The sequence below is a fragment of the Somniosus microcephalus genome, unplaced genomic scaffold (assembly GCF_052327205.1).
Source record: "Somniosus microcephalus isolate GS21.2 unplaced genomic scaffold, FLI_Smic_1.0 unresolved_chr9, whole genome shotgun sequence".
NCBI classification, from domain to species: Eukaryota; Metazoa; Chordata; class Chondrichthyes; order Squaliformes; family Somniosidae; genus Somniosus; species Somniosus microcephalus.
The window spans coordinates 37,959,199-37,982,371 of NW_028225187.1; the positions used below are offsets into that span (position 1 = coordinate 37,959,199).

Here is a 23,173-nt window from a genome sequence, read left to right on the forward strand (position 1 = left end):
AATCTGCATCCTAGGGTACTTAAGGAAATGCCCCTAGAAATAGTAGATGAATTTCTGGTCATCTTCCAAAATTCAATAGACTCTGGAACAGTTCCCATGGATTGGAGCATAGCTAATGTTACCCCATTATTCAAAAAAGGTGGAAGACAGACCATAGGGAATTATAGACCGGTAAGCCTGACATCGGTAGTGGGCAAATGCTGCAGGCCATTATAAAAGATGTAATAGCAGAGCACTTGGAAAACAGTGACAGGATTGAACAAACTCAACATGGATTTACAAAAGGTAAATCGTGCTTGAATAATCTACTGGAATTTTTTGAGGATGTAACTGTTAGAATAGATAAGGGAGAACCAGTGGATGTGGTGTATTTGGGCTATCAAAAGCATTTTGATAAGGTCACGCATAAGAGATTAGCGTGTAAAGATAAAGCACACAGGATTGGGGGCAAGGTACTAACTTGGATAGAGAACTCGTTGGCAGACAGGAAGCAAAGAGTTGGAATAAATGGGTCTTCTTCTGAGTAGCAGGCAGGGACTAGTGAGGTATCGCAGGGATCGGGACTAGGAACCCAGCTATTCACAAAATATATTACTGATCTAGATGAGGGAATTAGATGTAATATCTCCAAGTTTGCAGACTATATAAAGCTGGGTGAGCAGGTGTGCTATGCCAAGAGACTCCAGTATGATTTGGACAGGTTGGATGATTGGGCAGATGCATGGCAAATGTAGTATAATGTGGATAAATGCGAGGTTATCCACTTTTGTAGCAAAAACAGGAAGGCAGTTTATTATCTGAACGGAAATAGATTGGGAGAAGGGAAAGTGCAATGAAACCTGGGTGTCCTTGTGCACCAGTCGCTGAAGGTAAGCATGCAGGTGCAGCAGGCAGTTAAGAAGGCAAATGGTATGTTGGCCTTTGTACTGAGAAGGTTCGAGTACAGGAACAAGGATGTCTTGCTGCAGTTGTACAGGGCCTTGGTGAGACCACACCTTGAGTATTGTGTGCAGTTTTGGTCGCCTTACCTGAGGAAGGATGTTCTTGCCAAGAAGAGAGTGCAGCGAATATTCACCAGACTGATACCTGGGATGGCAGGAATGCTATATGAGGAAAGATTGGGTCGATTGGGCTTATACTCGCTGGAGTTTAGAAGAATGAGATAAAATTCTGACAGGACTAGACAGACTAGATGCGGGAAGAATGTACCCAATGGCACGGGATTCCAGAACCAGGGATCACAGTCTAAAGATAAGGGGTAAGCCATTTAGGACAGAGATGAGGAGGAATTTATTCACCCAGAGAGTGGTGAACCTGTGGAATTCACTACCACACAAGGCAGTTGAGGCCAATTCATTAAATAAATTCAAGACGGAGTTAGATATATTTGAACTTTTTATAGACGTAAACATCTTCGAGTAGTTAATGTTACCAGACAGTACACCCATATCCAGCGATCCCAAGAACAGCTGAGAGAGAATGCATGTTCTAATTAGATTCATGCACGCTGTGCGGATCCTCCAAAATACCAAGATATTTTGTTTTGTTAATTGCCTTCATCATTGGTTTGGAGATAACGGGTATGACGTGAATGTTGCTGTAGCAACCGAGATTGCAACACAGACTGAAGTCACTAATTAGGGCACTGGGTTAACATTAGTCAAGTTGTCAAAAAAAGGAACGTGTAACATCCCTTATTCGTTATGTGGGATTGGGGTAGGGGTTTGGGAGGGCGGAGTATCCGAAAGTGGAGAGAGCAAAGGAGGCAGAACAACAGGAGGGCGCTGTCATGGATGGATAGCAAGAAAGTAAAAGGGGAGAGAAAGTGGAAAGAGAAATGAACGGCTCGGGTCCGGACTGCCAGTCAAAGAGCTCATGGGCATAGAAACAGGGGAACAACCTGTGGAATAGTGCAAAAGGTGATAGATGCACACATCGATATAGACACAGAGCAACAAATGAACAGAGAGAAAGAGAGAGAGAAAGAGAGAGAGAAAGAGAGATTGAAAGAAAGAAAGATTGAAAGCTAGATTGAAAGAAAGAAAGATTGAAAGAAAGAAAGATTGAAAGATAGATTGAAAGAAAGAAAGAAAGATTGAAAGAAAGAAAGATTGAAAGAAAGGAAGAAAGATTGAAAGAAAGACTGAAAGAAGGATTGAAAGAAAGAAAGATTGAAAGAAAGAGATAGAAAGAAATAAAGAATGGTAGACCGAAAGTAAGAAAGAAAGAAATAGGAAAAAGAGTGAGAAAGAACGACAGAAATATAGAAAGTTTGAAAGAAAGTAAGATTGAAAGATAGAAGAGACAGAAAGAAAAAAGAATGGTAGAAAGAAAGTAAATAAGAAAGAAAGAGAGAGAAAGAAAGAGAGAGTGAAATAAATAAAGAAAGAAGGAAAGAAAGAAAAAAAGAGTGATAGTAAGAAAGAAAAAACAACGAGATAGTGAGGCAGATAGATAAAACAAAACACTGTGAATCCTGGAATCCTGAAATACAAACAGGAAATTCAGGAAACACTCAGCAGGTCAGGCAGTATCTGTGGAGAGTGAAACAGAGTTAACGATTCAGGTCGATAAATGTAATGAGAATTAGAAGATATTAGAGATGAAGTGTTATTAAAATAAGTGCAGGAACTGGGGACCACTCCCAGAAACCTCTTTCCCACACTTCCGCCATCAGCCCTTCCCTCCCAGAAACTATTTCCAACAACCAACCGCACCCCTGGCAGTCTTCCACCTCATTCCCGAACCAGGGCAAGCCTCTCTACCTGGTTAGATTCCCCACGATTCCCTTACCTCCCGCTGTTCTACTGTAACCATTAAAAATCCTCTGCACCCAATATGTCTTTCTAGACTTGCAACATTAGCACTCCCATTTGCCTTACACCATCATCCATTTTGTCACTGAATCACTCACGTCCTCCAACCTATCACAGACTGCCTCCTTTTATTAATTTCCTTTCACCTTTATCCTGGCACTTTATATTCTTAAAAGCTGCTCAACACTAACAACTTCCAGTTCTGATGAAAGTTCGTTGAACTGAAACAATAACTCTACCCTCTCTCCACAGTTGATGCCTGACCTTTTGAGTGTGACCAGCACTTACCATTTGAAGTAAGTTCGATAGACAAAGTGTCTTTGAATTAATTATATAGCAGCCACACATACCCTGCCCTTACTTCCTTTAACCCGCTTTCAAAACTGTACGAGAAGAGTGTCCAGATCTTGAGAAACATCTGTGTGATTTATTGTTTAAGCTACCAGAGCACATCATCCAGTTTGTTACCTGTGAATTGCTCGCCCACCTTTTAGCAATGACAAATACAGGTCGAGTTTGACCGACTATGCTCCTTAGAAAAAAAAAACAGCAGCGAGCAACGCCCTGTGTAGACTGTTCCTTAATTCAAACAGTTTGCGTCACTCTCTATTTCAACTTTACATTGAAATAAAAATCTCCGAGGAGTTAAAATTACCAGACACTAGAATCATACACAACGATCCCAAGAAGAACTGAGAGAGTATACATCTTCTAATTAGATTCGCTCACAATTTTCGATCCTCCAAAGGACCGAGAGAGTTTTCTTTCTTAATTTCCTTAGTCGTTGGTTTGGACATAACGGATATGATGTGGCTGTTGCTGTCGTAACCGAGCTTGCAACACAGATATCATGTTAATCAAGTTGTTACTAAAGGAACGAATAATCTTCTTCATCTTCATAGGCAGTCCCTCGGAACCGAGGATGACTTGCTTCCACATTAAAAATGGGTTCACAGGTGACTGATGAGTCCAATGCAGGACTACAGTCTCTGTCACAGGTGGGGCAGATGGTGGTAGAAGGGGCAGGTGGGTGGGGTGCTTGGGTTGACGTGTGCTCCTTCCGCTGTTGGAGCTTGGCTTCTGCTTGCTCCCGACAAAGAGACTGGAGCTGTTCGTCACCTTCCCGGATGCTTCTCCTCCACTTTTGCTCTGTTCTTCGGCCAGGGCTTCCCAGGTGTCGTTGGGGATGTTACAATTTTTCAAGAAGGCTTTGAGGGTGTCATTGAAGCGTTTCCTCTGCCCACCTGGGGCTCTCTTGCCGTGCCGGAGCTCCGAGTAGAGCGCTTATTTTGAAAGTCTGGTATCGGGCATGCGGACAATGTGACCCATCCATCGGAGCTGATCAAGCGTGGTCAAAGCTTCGATGCTGGGGATGTTGGCCTGAGCGAGAATACTACCATTGGTGCGCCTATCCTGCCAAAGGATTTGCAGGATCTTGCGGAGGCAGCATTGGTGGTACCTCTCCAGTGTTTTGAGGTGCCTCCTGTACAAGGTCCATGTCTCTGAGGCGTACAGCAGGGCGGGTATCACTGCTGATTTGTAGACCATGAGCTTATTGCTGGGTTTGAGGTCCTGGTCTTCAAACACTGTCTTCCTGACCTGTCAGCACATACAATTACTACACACTCATTCTGAACATGAATTTGTCATGTTACACCAGTGTCTGTGTGTGTGTGTATATATAATATATTGAGTTACGAGGAGAGATTACACAAATAAGGCATGTATTTCATAAAATTTAGAAGGTGAGGGGTTGATCTGTTCGATATTTTCAAGAAAGTAAGGGTAACAGATAAGATAGATAGAGATAAACTATTTCCGTTTGTTAGGGATTCCTGGACTAGGTGGCATAGTCTTAAAATTAGAGCCAGAACTATCAGGAGTGAAAATATGAAATTCCAAAATTATACACACAAATGATGGTCGAAGATTGAAACTGTCTCTCGCAAATGACAATTCTTGCCAGATCAATTGCTAATTTCAAATCGGAGATTGATAGCTTTCCGTTAACCAATGGAATTAATGGATATGGGCCAAAGGCGGGTTTGTGGAATTAGATCGCAGATTTACCATGATCTCAATGAATGGCAGAACAGGCTCGAGGGGCAGAATGGCCTCCTCCTTTTCCTATATATGTATATATAAGCTTGTAGCATATATTAAACAATGTATTGAAACAACCACCTACAATGGCAGTGCGTTTTAGGCAATCACATATAACTTACTGGCGCCTCTCTGAAGATCTTTCACTATTAAACATCTTGTTTCAATGATGAAGGACTGAAAACCCTAATTTAAAAAAACAGAGACTGTTTTAGGATCGCAGAGAGAAGCTCAGAAGGATTAATTTCTATTCCAGATTATGTTAAATGTATGTTGACGTTATCTTAATATATTTGCTTATATATGTACATATTATTACATTTAATTGCTAAACACATAACAATCCTGTTTAATTTTCAGTACAACAATAAGATTACTCGCTACATTATTCAAAGTGCAGATTTGTTTAAATATTAGCTTCACCTACTGTAGCCTATCTGCAGCCAGTGCAGTATTTAGGAGGAAGCAATGTTTATCACCCATGGACAGTGAACAAATCACTTCACATATATTTCATCTCTGATAATGACACACTGTATTATTCCAACGACATGCAGCAAACAATTTCGTTAATCAGAAGTATTTTGTGTACTTTTCAGAGACATATTACAAATTGTTGTATATCTATATATATAAATCGGTCGATCTGTCTTTCTGTCCTTCTGTCTGTCCTTCTGTCTGTCTGTCTGTCCTCACGTGTGCGTCCGTCGGGCTATGCGCTCGAAAGTTACAGAGCGTACCTACGCGTGCGTTACGTCGAAAGAAAGTTTACCTTTCCAAAACGGTCTTAAGCGTATTTACGTTTCGGCCGGGCTAAAATCACGCCCGCGGTATCCGAAAAACCTTCAACATTCCGCTCATTAGCATCTCATTATCTGCTCATTAGCGACAGAGTGACCGCGAGGTCGACCAATCGTACGCCGGGTTGCTGCCGTGTGTGACCGGGCCCTCCTACGGTCGAGTGACGGGACGATTGACCAATCCTACGCTTTGGTGACCTGACAGTCGACCAATCGGTGCGTGTCTGGGTGGGCCTTATCGTTCTGAACCGAGGTGAGTCACCGCCATCTTGATTCCAAACGTTTCCTTTCTTTTTCCCGCTTTCTGCGTCTTTAAAAAAAAACGTTGCTTTTAAAACACATATTGTTATTAAAAAAAAATATTTAGAAAGTTATTAACTTATCTAATCTCATTAATTTTCCTACCTTTCCCCGTTTTTCCAGATAGGCCTCGAAGCCTCGGCATCTCCTCCGCAACCACGCCCAAGCTAGGCACCTCCCGGCCCCACTCGAAGGCTGCAGGGGCGGGCCTCAGCCCAGCGCCGCTACCTTACTAATGGGTGCGCGCGCAGCAGGAGCAGCTGAGATGCAGCGTCTCTCTCTCTATTCCCCGCTCGGCTCGGGCGGGGGGCGGGGCTATCGGGAGTGCTGATCTCGGGCGGGGCTTAGGGTTACCCTGGCAACCGGGCCCGCCGGCCGTCTCTCAGCCGCAATCGGCGATCTTCAAGCCAGCTCGGGAGGGCGGGGCCACGTCAGTGCGTGGGGCAGCACGGAGCTCCGTGGAGCCATCGTCGGCGCTGGGCTCGGGTGCTTTGTGGCCTGCGGCCGAACAGCGGCTGCGGACCTCCTGCTGACCGGGGCGCTGGACTCGGTTGGGCCATGTCTTTGTGAGGAGGGGAGAGAGAGAGAGAGGGAGGAGAGGAGAGGAGGGGAGATAGAGAGAGGGTGGGGGGAGGGGAGAGAGAGGGTGGGGGGAGGGGAGAGAGAGAGAGGGTGGGGGGAGTGGAGAGAGAGAAGGGTGGGTGGAGGGGAGAGAGAGGAGGGTGTGGGGAGGGGAGAGAGAGGAGGGTGGGGGTAGGGGTGAGAGAGGAGGGTGGGAGGAGGGGAAAGAAAGAGGGTGGGGGGAGGGGAGAGAGAGAGGGTGGGGGGAGCGGAGAGAGAGGAGGGTGGGGGGAGGGGAGAGAGAGGAGGGTGGGGGGAGCAGAGAGAGAGGAGGGTGGGGGGAGGGGAGAGAGAGGAGAGTGGGGGGAGGGGAGAGAGAGGAGGGTGAGGGGAGGGGAGCGAGAGAGGGTGGGGAGAGGGGGGGGAGCGAGAGAGGGTGGGAGGGCAGGGAGAGGGACAGAGGGGGGCAGAGGTAGAGAGGGGAGGGGAGAGGGAGAGAGAGTAAAGCAGGGAGAGAAATGGGGAAGGGAGAGAGAGAGGGTGAGGAAGGGAGAGAGTGAAGGGGTGGGACAGGGAGGGAAAGAGTGAGGGGGTGGGAGAGCTTACCTTCTTCCTTCCTTCGCAGGGGTCCATCGGGCCACCTTTCCCCCCCCGTCACGCTCTCTCTTTTCCCCCCGTCACGCGCTCTCTCTTTCCCCCCCAGTCGCTCTCTCTCTTCCCCCCCCAGTCGCACTCTCTCTTCCCCCCCGTCGCTCTCTCTCTTCCCCCCCAGTCGCTCTCTTCCCTTCCCCCCCCGCAGTCGCTCTCTCTCTTCTCCCCGCAGTCGCTCACTCTCTTCCCTCCCAGTCGCTCTCTCTCTTCCCCCCCCCCCCAGTCGCTCTCTCTCTCTCTTCCAACAACAACATGCCCTCGAAAAAGCCTCGGCACCGCCGGGCACTCCAGCTAGTATAAAATAAAACAGCACAGAATGTGGCCATCGTGCCTGTGCAGTCTCTTTGAAAGAACTATTCAGTTGACCCACTCCCCTGTTCTTTCACCAAAGCCCTGTAAATGTTTCATTTTCAACAATAAAATCACTTACCTTAAATTAACTGTGAAATCTGTTTCTATTTTCATTTCAAGCAATGAATTTCAGGTAATAATTAATCGGGTATTAAAAAAATACCCGCAACACCCCTCTTTTTTTGCCAATTACCATAGATGTGAATCCTCAGGTCACCGATCGCTAGCCAGTGGGAACCGTTTCACCTGATTCAACCTATCAAAACCCTTTATAATTATGATCATTTTAGGTTCTTCTCAGATACACGGTGCAGATTCTGGTATCTATTTCTCTCTTACACTCTCTCTCACTATAGATATAGAGAAAGAAAGAGACAGAGAGAGGCATTTAGACAAGCTTACATATATACAGGACAAGCATAAAATTAGACCGAAAAATGAATACTTTGCTGAACATGTAATGATTGATATCCAGAATACATAAGAACATAAGAACATAAGAAATAGGAGCAGGAGTAGGCCAATCGGCCCCTCGAGCCTGCTCCACCATTCAATAAGATCATGGCTGATCTGATCCTAACCTCAAATCTTTTATCACTCTCCATCCCACCCGAACTCATGTGATCTCCCGGGAGAGGCGAAAAACCAGCTAAAAAACCCAATGGACATTTTGGGAGAAAAAATCTGGCAAATTCCTCTCCGACCCATCTAGGCGTTCGAAACTCTTCCAGGAGATCACTCTGTCCCGATATTTTCTACAGTTCTTACCTTCTGTAAAGGCGATCTCCACCCCAGACAGGAACAGGAATAAAACCATCTCCTGAAATCTAACACAGAATTAGAACACAAGAATTAGGAGCAGAACCAGGCTACACGGCCCCTGGGCCCGCTCCACTACACACAGGGCCATGACCATTCCGAACCTAGACTCATATCCAATTTCCTGCCCGCTCCCCGTAACCCTTAATTCCCTTTACTTCCAGGAAACTATCTATTTCTGTTTTAAATTTATTTAATGATGTGGCTTCCACATGTTTCTGGGGCAGCAAATTCCACAAACCTACCACCCTCTGAGTGAAGAAGTTTCTCCTCATCTCAGTTTTGAAAGAGCAGCCCCTTATTCTAAGATTATGCCCCCTAGTTCTAGTTTCACCCATCATTGGTAACATCCTCACTGCATCCACCCAATCAAGCCCCTTCACAATCTTATATGTTTCAATAACATCGCCTCTCATTCTTCTGAACTCCAATGAGTAGAGTCCCAATCTACTCAACCTCTCCTCATAATACCACCCCCTCATCCCCGGGATTAACCGAGTGAACCTTCTTTGTACTGACTCGAGAGCAAATATGTATTTTCTTAAGTATGGACACCAAAACTTTATGCAGTATTCCAGGTGCGGCCTCACCAATACCTTGTATAACTGCAGCAATACCTCCCTGTTTTTATATTCTGTCCCCTTAGCAATAAAAGCCAACATTCCATTGGCCTTCTTGATCACTTGCTGCACCTGCATACTAACTTTTTGAGTTTCGTGCACCAGGACCCCCAGATCCCTTTGTACTACAGTACTTTCTATTTTCTTGCCATTAAGATAATAACTTGCTCTATGATTTTTCCTGCCAAAGTGCATAACCTCACACTTTCCAGTATTGTATTCCATCTGCCAAATCTTTGCCCACTTACTTAGACTGTCTATGTCACTTTGCAGGTTTTTTATGTCCTCCTCACTCACTACTTTCCCTCCCATCTTTGTATCATCTGCAAACTTTGATATGTTACACTCGGTCCCTTCCTCCAAATCATTAATATAGATTGTAAAGAGTTGGGGACCCAGCACTGACCCCTGCGGAACACCACTAGTTACTGATTGCCAGTCTGAGAATGAACCATGTATCCCAACTCTCTGCTTTCTGTTAGAGAGCCAATTCTCCACCCACGCCAGAATATTACCACCAATCCCATGATTTTTTATCTTGAGCAATAATCTTTGGTGTGGCACCTTGTCAAATGCCTTTTGGAAGTCTAAATACACTACATCCACTGGTTCTCCTTTATCCACCCTGTATGTTACTTCCTCAAAGAACTCAAGCAAATTTGTGAAACCATGCTGACTTTGTCCTATTAAATTATGTTTATCCAAATGTCCCGTTACTGTCTCCTTAATAATGGACTCTAACATTTTACCAACCACAGATGTTAGGCTAACAGTTCTATAGTTTCCAGCCTTCTGCCTACTACCCTTTTTAAATAAGGGTGTTACATTAGCAGTTTTCCAATCTGCCGGGACCTTTGCTGAGTCCAGGGAGTTTTGGAAAATTATTACCAATGCATCAACAATCCGTACCGGCACTTCCCTCAAGATCCTAGGATGTAAGCCATCAGGTCCAGGGGATTTATTCGGCTTAACTCCCATTATTTTACCAAGTACCACTTCCTTAGTGATTTTAATCGTATTTAGCTCCTCTCCCCCTAGAGCCCCCTGTTTGTCCAGTGTTGGGATATTCTTAGTGTCCTCTACTGTAAAGACTGATACAAAATATTTGTTCAGCATTTTTGCCATCTCCATGTTTCCCACCATTAATTTCCCAGTCTCATCCTCTAAGGGACCAACAATTACTTTAGCCACCCTTTTTCTTTTTATATAACTATAGAAACTTTTGCTATCCGTTTTTATATTTTTTGCTCATTTACTTTCATAATCAATCTTCCCTTTCTTAATCAATCTTTTAGTTATTTTTTGCTGTCTTTTAAAGACCTCCCAATCTTCTATCCTCCCACTAGATTTGGCTACCTTATGTGCCCTGGTTTTTAGTCGGATACTATCATTAATTACTTTAATTAGCCACGGATGGCTATCTTTTCTTTTACACCATTTTTTCCTCAGTGGAATATATATTGTTTGGAAGTTGTAAAATAACTCCTTAAATGTACACCACTGATCATGTACCGTCTTACCCTTTAATCTATTTTCCCAGTCCACTCTAATCAATTCCGCTCTCATTCCTTCATAGTCTCCTTTATTCAAGCACAGCACGCTTGTTTGAGATCCAAACTTCTCAACCTCTACTTGAATATGGAATTCAACCATGTTATGGTCACTCAGTCCAAGGGGATCCTTTACTAGGACATTTTTAATTAATCCTGTCTCATTACACAGGACCAAATCGAAGGTTGTTTGCTCCCTGGTCGGTTCAGTTACATACTGCTCAAGAAACCCATTCCTAATACATTCAATGAACTCATCCTCAAGGCTGCTCTGCCCTATTTGATTTGTCCAGTTAAAATGATAGTTAAAATCCCCCATAATTATAGATGTTCCCTTATTACAAGCCTCAACTATTTCCTGATTAATACTTCATCCAACAATGTTGCAAATGTTCGGAGGCCTACAGACTACGCCCACTAGTGTTTTTTTTCCCCTTATTATTCCTTATCTCTACCCAAACGGTTTCACTATCCTGCTCCTTTGACCCAATATCATTTCTCTGTATTCTAGTGATTCCTTCCTTTATTAACATAGCCACCTCACCTCCCCTCCCTTCCTGCCTGTCCTTCCTGATTCTTAAATAACCTGGTATGTTTAATTCCCAGTCATGGTCACCCTGCAGCCATGTTTCTGTAATGGCCACAAGATCATACCCATATGTCGTTATTTGAGCCGTTAACTCATTCATTGTGTTACGAATGCTATGTGCATTCAGATAAAGAACTTTCAAATATGTTTTGTGACACTTAGTTCCTGTTTTTTCCCCTTTTACTACTTTACCTTTTACTCCATACCTTCTGTCCCTTCCTGACTCATTCTGTTTTTTAATTTCCCCACTGCTACCTAAGTCTATGACCTTCTCCGTTGTCAATTCTATTATTTGGTCCCCAAAAACCTCCCCCCCCCCCACTAATTAGTTTAAAGCCCTCTCGACGGCCCTACTTATATGATTCACCAGGACTCTAGTCCCAGCACTGGCCAAGTGGAGTCTGTCCCAATGGAGCAGCTCCCTCCTGTCCCAGTACTGGTGCCAGTGTCCCAAGAAGCAAAACCCATTTCTCCCACACCAGTCTTTAAGTCACGCATTTATCTCTATAATTTTATTCATCCTAGCCATATTCACTCGTGGCCCAGGTAATAACCCAGAGACTATTACCCTTGAGGTTCTGTTTTTGAATTTGACCCCTAGCTGCTCATACTCCTTTAACAGAACCGTCTTCCTTGTCCTATCTACGTCCTTTGTACCAACATGGACCACGACAACTAGATCCTCCCCTTCCCACTCCAAGTTTCTCTCCAGTCCAGAGGAGATGTCCTTAACCCTGGCACCGGGCAGGCAACACAGCCTTCGGGACTCTCGCTCTCGGCTGCAAAGAACTCTATCTATCCCCCTAACGATACTATCCCCTACCAGTACAACATTTCTTTTAACTCCCCCCTCTTGAATGGCCCCCCGCTCCACGGTGCTGTGGCCAGGTTGCTCATCCTCCCCGCAGTCCCTGTTCCCATCCTCACAGGGAGTAAGTGCCTCGAACCTGTTGGACAAGTGCAAGGGCTGTGGCTCCTCCAACACTACCTCCTGGATCCCCGTACCTGCCTCACTTCTAGTCACATCATCCTGACCCTGGCCACGGACTACATCTGAATTAATTAATCTAATTGGTGTGAATACCTCGTGATACACAGAGTCCAGGTAACTCTCCCCCTCCCTGATGTGTCTCAGTGTTTGAAGCTCGGACTCCAGCTCTTCAACACGGAGCCGGAATTCCTCATGCAGCCAACACTTACTGCAAATGTGATCATCGTGAGTATCAATGGTGTCCACCAGCTCCCAAATATTGCAGCAGCAACACATCACCTGATCTCCCATTCTATGTAATTAATTAAATTTATTAATATTATTCTTAAATAACCTCTGCCCCGATTCTAGATGGTGAATATCACACCTTAGAAACTATAAACCAAAGAGATTTAAGCTTAAAAAGGGAGAATTACTTACCAACCAATCACTTACCCGCTTTCTGGTGACGTCACACTTGGATTACTTTTTACCTCTCTCCTTCCCTCCGAGTTCCAAGACTGGAGATTGGTAAACCTACCTGGGTCTCTGGAGCATTTATACAGCCGCTCAGTCCGCGATTCCCACCGATTCTTGCACTGAGGCCTTACCTGGTCTCTGGAGCCTTTATACAGCCGCTCAGACCGCGATTCCCGCCGATTCTCGCACTGAGGCCTTACCTGGTCTCTCGAGCCTTTATACAGCCGCTCAGACCGCGATTCCCGCCGATTCTCGCACTGAGTCCTTACCTGGTCTCTGGAGCCTTTATCCAGCCGCTCAGACCGCGATTCCCGCCGATTCTCGCATGAGTCCTTATCTGGTCTCTGTAGCCTTTATACAGCCGTTCAGCCCACGATTCCCGCCGATTCTCGCACTGAGGCCTTACCTGGTCTCTGGGGCCGTTATACAGCCGCTCAGCCCGCGATTCCCGCCGATTCTCGTACTGAGGCCTTCCCTGGGTCTCGGGAGCCTTTATGCAGCTGCTCAGCCCGCGATTCCCGCCGATTTTCGCTCTGAGGCCTTACCTGATCTCTGGAGCCTTTATACAGCCGCTCAACCCGCGATTCCCCCTGATTCTCGCACTAAGGCCTTACATAAGAACATAAGAACATAAGAAATAGCAGCAGGGGTAGGCTGATTGGCCCCTCGAGCCTGCTCCACCATTCAATAAGATCATGGCTGATCTGATCCTAACCTTAAATGTTCTATCACTCTGCATCCACCCGAACCCATGTGATCTCCTGGGAGAGGCGAAAAACCAGATAAAGATCCAATGGCCAATTTGGGAGAAAAAAATCCAGGGAATTCCTCTCCGACCCAACTAGGCGATCGAAATTCTTCCAGGAGATCACTCTGTCCCTATATTTTCCACAGTACTTACCTTCTGTAAAGGCGATCTCCACCCCAGCCAGGAACAGGAATAAAACCAGCTCCTGAAATCTAACACAGAATTAGAACACAGTAGGAGCAGAACAAGGCTACACGGCCCCTGGGCCCACTCCACTACCCGCTCCACGGTGCTGTGTCCAATTTCCTGCCCGCTCCCCGTAACCCTTAATTCCCTTTACTTCTAGGAAACTATCTATCTCTGTTTTAAATTTATTTAATGATGCAGCTTCCACAGCTTTCTGGGGCAGCAAATTCCACAAACCTACCACCCTCTGAGTGAAGAAGTTTCTCCTCATCTCAGTTTTGAATGAGCAGCCCCTTATTTTAAGATTATGCCCCCTAGTGCTAGTTTCACCCATCATTGGGAACATCCTCACCGCATCCACCCGATCAAGCCCCTTCACAATCTTATATGTTTCAATAAGATCGCCTCTCATTCTTCTGAACTCCAATGAGTAGAGTCCCAATCTACTCAACCTCTCCTCATATGACCACCCCCTCATCCCCGGGATTAACCGAGTGAACCTTCTTTGTACTGACTCGAGAGCAAGTATGTCTTTTCTTAAGTATGGACACCAAAACTGTATGCAGTATTCCAGGTGCGGTCTCACCAATACCTTGTACAACTGCAGCAATACCTCCCTGTTTTTATATTCCAGCCCCCTTGCAATAAAAGCCAACATTCCATTGGCCTTCTTAATCACTTGCTGCACCTGCATAATAACTTTTTGTGTTTCATGCACCAGGACCCCCAGATCCCTTTGTACTACAGTACTTTCCAGTTTCTTGCCATTAAGATAATATCTTGCTCTATGATTTTTCCTGCCAAAGTGCATAACCTCACACTTTCCAGTATTGTATTCCATCTGCCAAATCTCTGCCCACTTACTTAGCCTGTCTATGTCCCTTTGCAGGTTTTTTATGTCCTCCTCACTCAGTACTTTCCTCCCATCTTTGTATCATCTGCAAACTGTGATATGTTACACTCGGTCCCCACCTCCAAATCGTTAATATAGATTGTAAAGAGTTGGGGACCCAGCACTGACCCCTGCGGAACACCACTAGTTACTGGTTGCCAATCTGAGAACGAACCATTTATCCCAACTCTCTGCTTTCTGTTAGAGAGCCAATCCTCCACCCACGCCAGAATATTACCCCCAATCCAGTGATTTTTTATCTTGAGCAATAATCTTTTGTGTGGCACCTTGTCAAATGCCTTTTGGAAGTCTAAATACACTACGTCCACTGGTTCCCCTTTATCCACACTGTATGTTACTTCCTCAAAAAACTCAAGCAAATTTGTCAAACATGACTTCCCCTTCATGAAACCATGCTGAGTTTGTCCTATTAAATTATGTTTATCCTAATGTCCCGTTACTGTCTCCTTTATAATGGACTCTAACATTTTACCAACCACAGATGTTAGGCTAACAGGTCTATAGTTTCCAGCCTTCTGCCTACTACCCTTTTTAAATAAGGGTGTTACATTAGCAGTTTTCCAATCTGCCGGGACCTTTGCTGAGTCCAGTGAGTTTTGGAAAATTATTACCAATGCATCAACAATCCCTACCGCTACTTCCCTCAAGACCCTAGGATGCAAGCCATCAGGTCCAGGGGATTTATCCGCCTTGAGTCCCATTATTTTACCAAGTACCACTTCCTTAGTGATTTTAATCGTATTTAGTTCCTCCCCCCCTTGAGCCCCCTGTTTGTCCTGTGTTGGGATATTCTTAGTGTCCTCTACTGTAAAGACTGATACAAAATAATTGTTCAGTGTTTTTGCCATCTCCATGTTTCCCACCATTAATTTCCCGGTCTCATCCTCTAAGGGACCAACATTTACTTCAGCCACCCTTCTTCTTTTTATATAACTACAGAAACTTTTACTGTCTGTTTTTATAGTTTTTGCTAATTTACTTTCATAATCTATCTTCCCTTTCTTAATCAATCTTTTAGTTATTTTTTGCTGTCTTTTAAAGACCTCCCAATCTTCCATCCTCCCACTAGATTTGGCTACCTTATATGCTCTTGTTTTTAGTCGGATACTATCCTTAATTACTTTACTTAGCCACGGATGGCTATATTTTCTTTTACACCCTTTTTTCCTCAGTGGAATACATTTTTTTTGGAAGTTGTAAAATAACTCCTTAAATGTACACCACTGATCATGTACCGTCTTAACCTTTAATCTATTTTCCCAGTCCACTCTAATTAATTCCGCTCTCATACCTTCATAGTCTCCTTTATTCAAGCTCAGCATGCTTGTTTGAGATCCAACCTTCTCACCCTCTAATTGAATATGGAACTCAACCATGTTATGGTCACTCATTCCAAGGGGATCCTTTACTAGGACATTTTTAATCAATCCTGTCTCATTACACAGGACCAAATCTAAGGTTGCTTGCCCCCTGGTCGGTTCAGTTACCTACTGCTCAAGAAACCCATCCCTAATACACGCAATGAACTCATCCTCAAGGCTGCTCTGCCCAATTTGTTTTGTCCGGTTAATATGATAATTAAATCCCCCATAATTATAGCTGTTCCCTTCTTACAAGCCTCAACTATTTCCTGATTAATACTCCGTCCAACAGAGTTGCAACTGTTTGGAGGCCTATAGACTACACCCACTAGTTTTTTTTCCCCTTATTATTCCTTATCTCCACCCAAACTGTTTCACTATCCTGCTCCTTTGACCCAATATCATTTCTCTGTATTATAGTGATTCCTTCCTTTATTAACATAGCCACCCCACCTCCTCTCACTTCCTGCCTGTCCTTCCTGATTGTTAAATAACCTGGTATGTTTAATTCCCAGTCATGGTCACCCTGCAGCCATGTTTCTGTAATGGCCACAAGATCATACCCATATGTCATTATTTGTGCCGTTAACTCATTCATTTTGTTACGAATGCTACGTGCATTCAGATAAAGAACTTTCAAATATGTTTTGTAACACTTAGTTCCTGTTTTTTCCCTTCTTAGTACTTTACTTTTTACCCCATACCTTCTGTCCCTTCCTGACACATTCTGTTTTTTAATTCCCCCACTGCTACCTAAGTCTATGACCTTCTCTGTTGTCATTTCTATTATTTGCTCTCTAGAAACCTCCACCCCACTAATTAGTTTAAAGCCCTCTCTACAGCCCTAGTTATATGATTCGCCAGGACTCTAGTCCCAGCACTGGCCAAGTGGAGTCCGTCCCAACAGAACAGCTCCCTCCTGTCCAAGTACTGGTGCCAGTGCCCCAAGAAGCAAAACCCATTTCTCCCACACCAGTCTTTGAGACACGCATTTAACTCTTTAATTTTATTTATCCTAGCCAAATTCGCTCGTGGCTCAGGTAATAACCCAGAGATTATTACCCTTGAGGTTCTGTTTTTGAATTTGACCCCTAGCTGCTCATACTCCTTTAACAGAACCGTCTTCCTTGCCCTATCTACGTCGTTTGTACCAACATGGACCACGACAACTGGATCCTCCCCCTCCCACTCCAAGTTTCTTTCCAGCCCAGAAGAGATGTCCTTAACCCGGGCAGGCAACACAGCCTTCGGGACTCCCGCTCTTGACTGCAGAGAACCCTATCTATCCCCCTAATGATACTACCCCCTACCACTACAACATTTCTTTTTACTCCCTCCACTTGAATGGCCCCCTGTACCACGGTGCTGTGGCCAGGTTGCTCATCCTCCCTGCAGTCCCCGCTCCCGCCCTCACAGGGAGTAAGAACCTCGATCCTGCTGGACAAGAACAAGGGCTGCGTCTCCTTCAACACTACATCCTGGATCCCTGTACCTTCCTCACTCGTAGTCACACCGTCCTGTCCCTGACCACGGACTACATCTGCAGTAATTAACTTCATAGGTGTGACCATCTCCTGAAACATAGAGTCCAGGAACTTCTCCCCCTCCCTGATGTGTCGCAGTGTCTGAAGCTCGGTCTCAAGCTCCATAACATGGAACTTGAGTTCCTCTAGCTGCAAACACTTGTCGCAGATGTAATCACCGTGAGCCTCAATGGGGTTCACCGGCTCCCACATCTCACAAGAGTAACACATCACCTGCTCCATTCTATATAATTAATTAAATTTCTTATTATAAGTTATGAAGACCCTGCCCGGATATATATGATAATATCACACCACTATTCAATAGGACTTACCAACTTAAAGGTATAAAAGAGAAGAGAAGGAAGAAAACCAACCAACCAGCTGATCACCAACCTCCTCCTGAGGGGCCTGTTTGGTTGACTCGTCTCGCTGCTCCGCCTCCGCAGTGCTGTCTAAGCCTGGGAGTGGGGAACAAAACAGAGCAAAAAACACAACCTCACCTCCCACTTATCCGAACTCTCCCACTTAGCAAAACTCCAGCAGCACTCAATGCACAAAGCACTCCTGGTCTCTGGAGCCTTTATACAGCCGCTCAGCCCGCGATTCCTGCCGATTCTCGCACTGAGGCCTTACCTGGTCTCTGGAGCCTTTATAAAGCCGCTCAGCCCACGATTCCCGCCGATTCTCGCACTGAGGCCTTACCTGGGTCTCTGGAGCCTGTATAAAGCCGCTCAGCCCGCGATTCCCGCGGGGGACATGTTGGTGTTCAGCGGGACTTGGGTGTCCTTGTGCACTAATGATTGAAAGTTAACATGCAGCTACATTAACCAATTTGGGAAGCAAATGATATGTTGGCATTTATTATAAGAGGATTTGAGTATAAGTGTGAAGACATCTTAAAGCAATTTCATTGGTACTTGTTTAGATCACATCTATTATGTACAGTTTTGCTCTGCTTACCTATGTAGGGATATACTTGTCATAAAGGAGGTGCAACAAAGGATTACCAGACTGATTCGTGAGATGGGGTGATTATCCACTGAGGAGAGATTGAGACCTATATTCACTAGATTTTAGAAGAATGAGAGGTGATCTATTTAAAACATACACATTTTTAAGGGGATTGACATGGTAGATGCAGGGAGTATGTTTCCCCTGGTTGGGGAATCTAGAATTGGGGTTACAGTCTCAGAATAAGTGGGGCACCGTTTAGGACTGAGTTGAAAAATTTCTTCACTCAGAGTGTAGTGAATCTTTGCAGTTCTGCACCCCTGAGGGTTCTGGAGGCTCAGTCGTTGAGCAACTTCAAGGTGTGGAGATGCCGGTGTTGGACTGGGTTGGACAAATGTAAGAAGTCACCACAACACCAGGTTATAGTCCAACAGTTTTATTTGAAATCACAAGCTTTCGGAGCGCTGCTCCTTCATCAGGTGAAGTGGAGAGATGCCTATAGACAAAGATTATATAGTCAGAGAATAATGCCAGATGATTACACGTAATCTTTCTAACTGCCATTTATCACACCTCGGCAGAGAGATAATCACAGCAATCAAAGGTGTGAATGGTGTCCAAACAGGTCAGTCAGGAAAACATTACATCAATGATGATTGCTGTGATTATCTCTCTGCCGAGGTGTGATAAATGGCAGTTAGAAAGATTACCTGTAATCATCTGGCATTATTCTCTGACTATATAATCTGTGTCTATAGGCATCTCTCCACTTCACCTGATGAAGGAGCAGCACTCCAAAAGCTTGTGATTTCAAATAAAACAGTTGGACTATAACTGGGTATATTCAAGACAGAGATCGACCGATTTTTGGATATTAAGGGAATCAATCGATATGGGGATAGTGCAGGAAAGTTGAGTTTAGGTTGAAAATCAGCTATTGAATGGCGGACCAGGTTCGAGGGTCCGAATGGCCTACTCCTGCTCCTATTTCTTATGTTGTTATGTGTTCATTTGAATTTACTTTGTGCCTCTCTTTACAAAGCCCAGCTGCCGTATGATTTTATTTATCAGCCGTATCTACTTGTCCTGTCATCGTCACAATTGATAATGTGAACTGTCAATTCTCTTTGCTACTGCACTTCCTTTAAAACAGAACCATTTAATGTGTATTGCATCTCATAGTTCTTCGCAAATGCTTCACGTCACATTTCTCTGCATTATATTTCAGATGGCATGTGCCTGCCCATTTGAAACTATGCCCTTTATAATCGAGTCCAGGTCAGTAATGTATCTCAAAAAGAGCAGCGTTCTCAATAACCGACGTTTGAGGAACACCACGAAGTACTCCCCCCAAGGCTGATAAACAAGCGTGCAGCACCACTGTGCTTTTTGTCCATTAGCCAATGTTGTGTGCACGCTGCTACTGCCCTACTAATAATATAATTGATGGAACGACAATAAGCAGCCACGACTATAGAAATTACAGTCACTAAATATTAATTGAAAGTCGAGGAATAACAGGAGGGATCCGGATGAAGTGTTAGGGCCAGCAGCAAGCGCAAGCACTGTACATTGCCAGGTGTAAAATTTTAAGTGAATAAACGTTTTAATCAGATGAAAACCCAGGGGCTGTGGGGAAGCAGCAGGATATTAGGATGTGTTCCGGCTAGCTGCAACAAACAGCCAGCAGAGACAGAATGAATTCAATGGCCCTGTTATGTGTTGCAAACTTCCACTGTAGTCCTGCTGATGAAGCCATATGCTTGAATGTCAGCTTTTACAATCACCTGTAATGCCTGTTTAACTACACTGCGTACTGTACAGAAGATAACTAAACAATTCTAAACCAGAGTTGACAGCATTGGAAGAAATCAAATAAAGTACAGTTCCCGTTACCGAGATGTAACAATAACTTACTGTCTGAACAGGTTAATACTCACCACTCACAGGTATCATGAAATGTGGAATCTGATCAGAGGAGAAATCTTTCACTATTTCTGAAGCGGACAGTTTCTGTTGAGGTCCACTCAGAACTGATAAATTCTGCAGCCACTGCGTTCACACAGCAAGAGCCTGCTCCTTCCTTCCTGCTTTCATGTCATTGCATTAAGAGTAGGGTTAGTGCAGCAACAGGAAGTGGGAGCTTTACAATATCTTTGAAATTTTCCTTCGCATTGCAGCCATAAGATATCACAGAAATCACAGAAATCACAGAAACCCCACAGTGCAGATAGAGGCCATTTCGGCCCATCAAGCCTGCACCGACACATATCCCACCCAATCCCCGTAACCCCTACACCAACACATATCCCACCCTATCCCCGTAACCCCACGTATTTAATCCCCCTAACACTAAGGGTCAATTTATCAAAGCCAATCAACCTAACCCGCACATCTTTGGAATGTGGGAGGAAACCGGAGCACCCGGAGGAAACCCACGCAAACACGGGGAGAATGTGCAAACTCCACAAAGACAGTAACCCGAGGCCGGATTCGAACCCGGGTCCCTGGCGCTGAGGCAACAGTGCTAACCACTATGCCACCGTGCTGGAAGAGTTTTTTGTTATGCATCATTAAAATATGTGGGTATTCAAAGCATGCAATTTACTCTTACTGGTATTACAGATGGATTTGTTTCACTGACTCTACGTTCCATATATCAATCACAGGGTTGCAGTAAAGGGAGAAAAGGGCAACACCATTAAAGACAATTCTCAGCAAACTACACCTACAATTCAGGAAACCTGACAAAAACGAATGCTGTGCTACTGACAGGATTTTGTTCCGATACATTTTACCCTCATTAAATGGTTTTGTTGGCACTTCCTTCTGCAGCTGTTGTGCTACCTATGCAACGGATTATGACCTCGGCATTGCTCTACTTCCAGATCGTTACTTTTTCCGGTCCTGTCCGTCTACGTTCCGCTCCTCTCTCCAATTCATTGCAACATGGCGGATGATCATATTTTCTCTCTTAGCAAATAACACTTCTATTCTCTTTCCCTTGAAACACAACGTCATGGCAACGCGATTGTACCTGAGCAAAAATCCAGTGGCGCAAACTGCTTGTAAACTCGTAATTATTGAGCACGGATAATGAAGAATAATTGGATTATGTTGCGAATCAGCTGAGAAGGCTGTAATAGATCTCTTCGATTGCCAAATTGTGTTTACAGTGGGAAGTAACTATTCGGCCAATGGTGCCTGTGGCAGTTCTTTGCAAGAGCTATCCAACTGTTCCCACTCACCTGCTCTTTCACCATAGCCCTGCCAAAGTTTCCTTTCCAAGGATGTATCCAATTCCTTATTGAAAATTTATATTAAATCAGTTTCCAGTGCCTCCTCATTGTTTCCGTCTGTTCCAAATTTCGTGTCAGCTGCAAACGTTGAAATTATGCCTTTATTACCAAATCCAGTCAAAGTCTATGTAAAAAAGAGCAATGGCATTAATATCTATTCCTGGGGACAGAACAATATTCTGCCATATTGTCTAAAAAAATGAAAACTAATATTTACAATGCCGGTTGATTTGACAATGGAAGGGTTAAATATTCAAACACAATGTGCACATAAGAATGTCGAGTTCTCAGTATTATAATATATCTCCTGCCTAACTGGCCTGCCACCACTTCCCTATTTGCAACATCCAATCTGATAACGGTTATGTTCTACTTCCTGCCGTTGGAGAAGTTATCTGGTGAGTGAGATAACAGGCATGTAGTCAATCGTTCCACAGAGGACATTTTCTGGGCATTGCGACTGAACAGGTTTGAAGATACAATCGCAGACATACATCTGTTTGCCTCAAGTGAAAACAAAATTATTCAAACACTTAAATTTTACACTCCCGAATTATTAATGTAATGCATTTCCTAAGATGAAGATCGAACCCATCTGCTTTTTTCTGAGGCACTGCAATTCATACCTTCAACAATTCATACCTTATCCATTGCAGTTTGAACATAGGAATGTAGGAATATAAGAACAGGAATAGGCCTTTCAGCCCCTCGAGCCTGTTCCACCATACAATGAGATCATGTCTGATCTGCAACCTAAGTACAGATACGCACCTTTGCCCCATATCCTGCAAGACCTATAGTTAGCAAAACGCTACCAATCTCAGATTTAAGATTTATAATTGACCTAGCTCCAATTGCCATTTATGGAAGAGAGTTCAAAAGTTCTCCCATCCGTTGTGTGTAGAAGTGTTTCCTAATTTCACACCTGAAATGTCTGGCTCTCATTTTTAGACTATGCCCCCTAGTCCTAGAATCCACAACAAGTGGAAATAGTTTCTCTCTATCTACCCTATCTGTTTCCCTTAATATCCTGAAAATTTGGATCAGATCACCCCTTAACCTTCTAAATACTAGGGAATACACGCCAATTTGTTTAAGCTCTACATTGTACTTAACCCTTGAAGTCCGGGTATCATTCTGGTAAACATACGCTGCACTCCCTCCAAGGTCAACATATCCTTCCTGAGATGTTCTGCCCAGAACTGCTCACACTACACCAGGTTTGGTCTAGCCAATGTTTTGGATAGTGGTAGCATAACTTATAAACCCTTATATATTGTCCTCCAGATATAAAGACCGACATTCCATTAGCCTTTTTGATTATTGACTCAAACTCATCATGATATTGTAATGATGGATTTGCTGTCACTTTAACATCCGACCTGCAGACGAGGTGTGAACACTTGGTGTGTTGATTATGGTATGGAAACAGCAGCCTAGAAATTACGTGTAGTGTTGGTATTTCCGAGCCAGTTTCAGCAGCAAAAATACTCAGCAAAGCTGTGCGTTGTTATACAAATTACAATTGTTTCACTAAAGTCTTTCACCGAAGAGAATCAGCCTCCAATCCAGTATTGCC

At 44.2% G+C, this 23,173-nt stretch overlaps 1 protein-coding gene across 1 annotated transcript in view; it reads right to left on the reverse strand.

Moving 5' to 3' along the window:
• Positions 1-23,173, reverse strand: part of LOC147085083 (leukocyte immunoglobulin-like receptor subfamily A member 3) — a 118,995-nt gene that overhangs the window by 23,662 nt on the left and 72,160 nt on the right. The window contains exon 3 of the mRNA XM_085979427.1: positions 5,042-5,105. Coding sequence (XP_085835553.1) covers positions 5,042-5,105 — 64 coding nt within the window. The remainder of the gene's footprint in view (positions 1-5,041; positions 5,106-23,173) is intronic.